At 46.3% G+C, this 3,007-nt stretch overlaps 1 protein-coding gene across 1 annotated transcript; it reads right to left on the bottom strand.

Annotated features, from left to right (window-relative positions):
• Positions 1 to 200: 200 nt before the first annotated feature.
• On the bottom strand, positions 201 to 2,628 carry LOC115374930 (ankyrin repeat and SOCS box protein 17). Its single transcript, XM_030074093.1, has 3 exons — positions 2,240 to 2,628; positions 1,466 to 1,736; positions 201 to 407 (listed from the first exon to the last, which is right to left on the bottom strand). The coding sequence occupies exons 1-3, from the start codon at positions 2,626 to 2,628 to the stop codon at positions 201 to 203; spliced, it is 867 nt and encodes a 288-aa protein (XP_029929953.1).
• Between the last annotated feature and the right edge of the window lie 379 nt (positions 2,629 to 3,007).

Raw genomic sequence — 3,007 nt, 5'->3', positions numbered from 1 at the left:
AAGAGACAAATTTAGCTTCACACCAGTCAGTCTCTGGTGATTGGTCAAAGTATCTGCTCAATCCACACGGAAATCTCACTTCACCGGGAAGCAAATCTATTAACACCAGGTGACCGACATCTTTTTTTCATGTGCTTTGTGGTCATCAGCCACTTTATTAGCTGTCAAGTCTTAAAAAGGGGACCCTGGGGTCAAAGTCCTCACCACTCCAGGTTGAGATAGTTCTGGATTTGCAGTGGCAGAGGCAAAGCGCTGATTCCTGCGGGCAGGAGGCTATGGTCCAGCAGGCTCCTCCGTATGACCGCCCTGCACAGGTGACTCAGCTCACATGGATCCCGAGAGCGGTTGCGGGGGATACAGTCTCTCCAGTCCTCGATCAGAGGTTTCAGTCCATGTATGATCTGCGACTGCAAGGACAGAGGCATGACGTGGGTGATGTGGCATCCTCGCCCGAGTCCATGACTCCGTCAGGGAGGAGCCTCAACTTGTGTCTTAGAGATTGTATTGTCCCATTCTTGGCTTTGACCCACCAAAATCCAATCAACCAGAGCCAGTCGCCCACCTCACATACTCTTACACTGTCACATATCACCAGTCTGTGATGTTCAAAGCATTCCAAGACTGTGTGAAGTGTTGTGGTGTACTTTTTTGGTGTACCCACTTTCCCCTCTTTCCCTAATGTCCTCCTTTGTCATCTAATATAAGGGGCGCCGCTCACGGTGGCTGACCCGAAGTTCTCCTGATCCTGTAACCCTGTATTTGTCATGTCTGTTTGGTGTCTCTTGGACGGGATGTAACTTAAATTGGAATTTCCCCTTGTGGGATTTATAAAGTGTACTTACTTACTTACTTACTCCTCTACTCTACCTGAGTTAGTGATTGCCTACATTTCCCAGAATGACTTTCGCCAGCTCCCTGAGAAGCTGCATGAACGCCATGCATTCAGCTGTAAGTCATATGTTGTAGACGGAGAGAGTGATAATGATAGCACACTGAGAGCAAGAGAGTGAGAGTTGTTCCATTTGAGGAAAAGTGACCTTTCCTCAAAATGCCTTATGGCTGCAATACATCCTGGTCTACTGCTGCTGCTCTTGGCAGACAAATTGGTACCTCTGCCTCTTCCACAATGGATTTCTTTCTGAATGATTGTTTAATGTCAGCACAAAATGGAGAGCTGAGCGTGAGACCCTTGCTCTTCGGACTGACTGACACTAAAACCTGCTGTTTACCACTGACGCTTAAGACAGCTGTAAAAGTTTCTGCAATCATAGCACCTTTATAGGTCCTATGATATCTTGTCATGTCATGTTTGTTTGGCCAGTTACCCACAGGACACAAAAACTACACCATCAAACAGTAAAAGGGCTCCAGATATAAAAGGTGCATCCCCAGAAGTTTTTAACAAGGCTAAAGTGTTTTAGGGGGGAGTTTTTCCCCCTTAAAATTTCTCAAGTTTTCCACAAACCTCAATGTCTCCAACAGAAACACAGGTGAGCACCCTGAAACAGAGCGCCATGCAGTCTTTAAGCTCCTGTCTCCAAGTTTCATAGGAGAGGTTTTCATCCTCCACACATGGTGGGTAAAACAAGATGGCGATGATGATGTAGCTGGGTCTCCTTTCTCTCTCCAACATCCCATACTGCAGCAGCACCTTCAGCACATCAAACTGGCGGTTTTTAGCTGCATGCATCAGAGGGGTCATCCCAGCCACGGGGCTGTAGACGGGAGTGAAACACCTGAAGAACAAATACATGAATCTAAAAGTCACTGAAGCTCAGCTGGATCAGTCTGCACTACCACGGCCTCATTCTACAGAAAATAAATGTCAGTTTGTTTAATCTGTTCTAACACAAGTTAAAATGCACTTACAGGGCAGACAGTCTTGCAGCCATGTGTAACCCTTTATCTATTCTGTTAAAGACTACTGAACTGAATTAAATTCAGTAGTCTTTTGTTGTATATTTATTGTTTTCTCCATTAATGTATATAGTATATCAGTCCTTGTTTTCTAAACCTCATAATATTTGTTTGGTCAAAGGTCCATCTAGGAACAAACATTATATTACTATAAATGTTATCATATGTGACTATTTTATAAGTCCTCTGTACTGTAATAGTATGTATTAGATGGATAAATAAAGGTATTTTATTCTATCCTATACATGTATCAGGCTTCATCATGAACAGGAAGGTGGCTGTTCTCTGTCTGTGGGACATGTTCCGAGTTGGGACATGATACCTCCATGTCAGGGCCAGCGGGTCCCTCTGGCTCTGAACATGCGCACATATGATCTCCATCACTGTCCTCACGTTGCGCGCGTCGTTCCTGCGCGCGCACACCGAGTAGAGGATGATGTTGGTGCACAGGTTGATGAACTCCAGGTACCGCTGCGGGCCCATCCCGACATGAGTGGAGCGGGCAAAGGACATGAACTCGCCCATAGCCGCCTCCAGCTGCTCCGCTGTGATGTTGTGGAAGAAGCGGTCCAGGATCCTGTAGAGTCCGGGCTGCTGGGTTGTGGGCTGCCGCGCCCACAACCTGCCGACCGGGCGTGATGTCAACACCTGAGCCACCAGGGCGGACACATTTTCATGGCTGTGGCCCTCTGCGGTGTCCCTGTCGTTCATGGTGGAGGTCTAATGACTGAATCTGTGGTGGCGACAGGTTTAACACCCGAAACGTCATAAAGGAGTTCTAAAGTCTTTGTTGTGCAGCCTGACAGTCACTGTGTGGAGTTCCACTGAACACAACATCACACCTTCTGCTCTGCTCCAGACCAAACACACCTGACTGTGCAGGGCACGGAGAGCAGAGAGCTAGAGCCACATCATAAACATGAACCTCTGTCAGTCACCATAATAAGTTAGACAAAAACACCCCTTTCTTTATTTCAAAAATCAGTTTGACTCTATATTCTACAAGACTACTATCAATGTATGCAGTAAACATTTGCACTCAGTGATCACTTTATTAGGTCCACCTGCACAATCTAATTTAATCCAATCC

This window comes from Myripristis murdjan, chromosome 17, assembly GCF_902150065.1.
Source record: "Myripristis murdjan chromosome 17, fMyrMur1.1, whole genome shotgun sequence".
In the NCBI taxonomy this organism is placed as follows: Eukaryota; Metazoa; Chordata; class Actinopteri; order Holocentriformes; family Holocentridae; genus Myripristis; species Myripristis murdjan.
Note: the sequence above shows the minus strand (reverse complement) of the source record. Positions and strands in the feature narration are given on the sequence as shown.

Bases quoted from the DNA above. Each gene is read 5' to 3' on its own strand.
- LOC115374930 (XM_030074093.1), bottom strand. From the start codon at position 2,628: ATGAACGACAGGGACACCGCAGAGGGCCACAGCCATGAAAATGTGTCC. The intron at 1,737-2,239 runs GTATCATGTCCC...TTTGTTCTTCAG, and splicing joins CCGCTGGCCCTGACATGGAG to GTGTTTCACTCCCGTCTACA. The intron at 408-1,465 runs GTTTGTGGAAAA...CTGTCCTTGCAG, and splicing joins TTTCTGTTGGAGACATTGAG to TCGCAGATCATACATGGACT.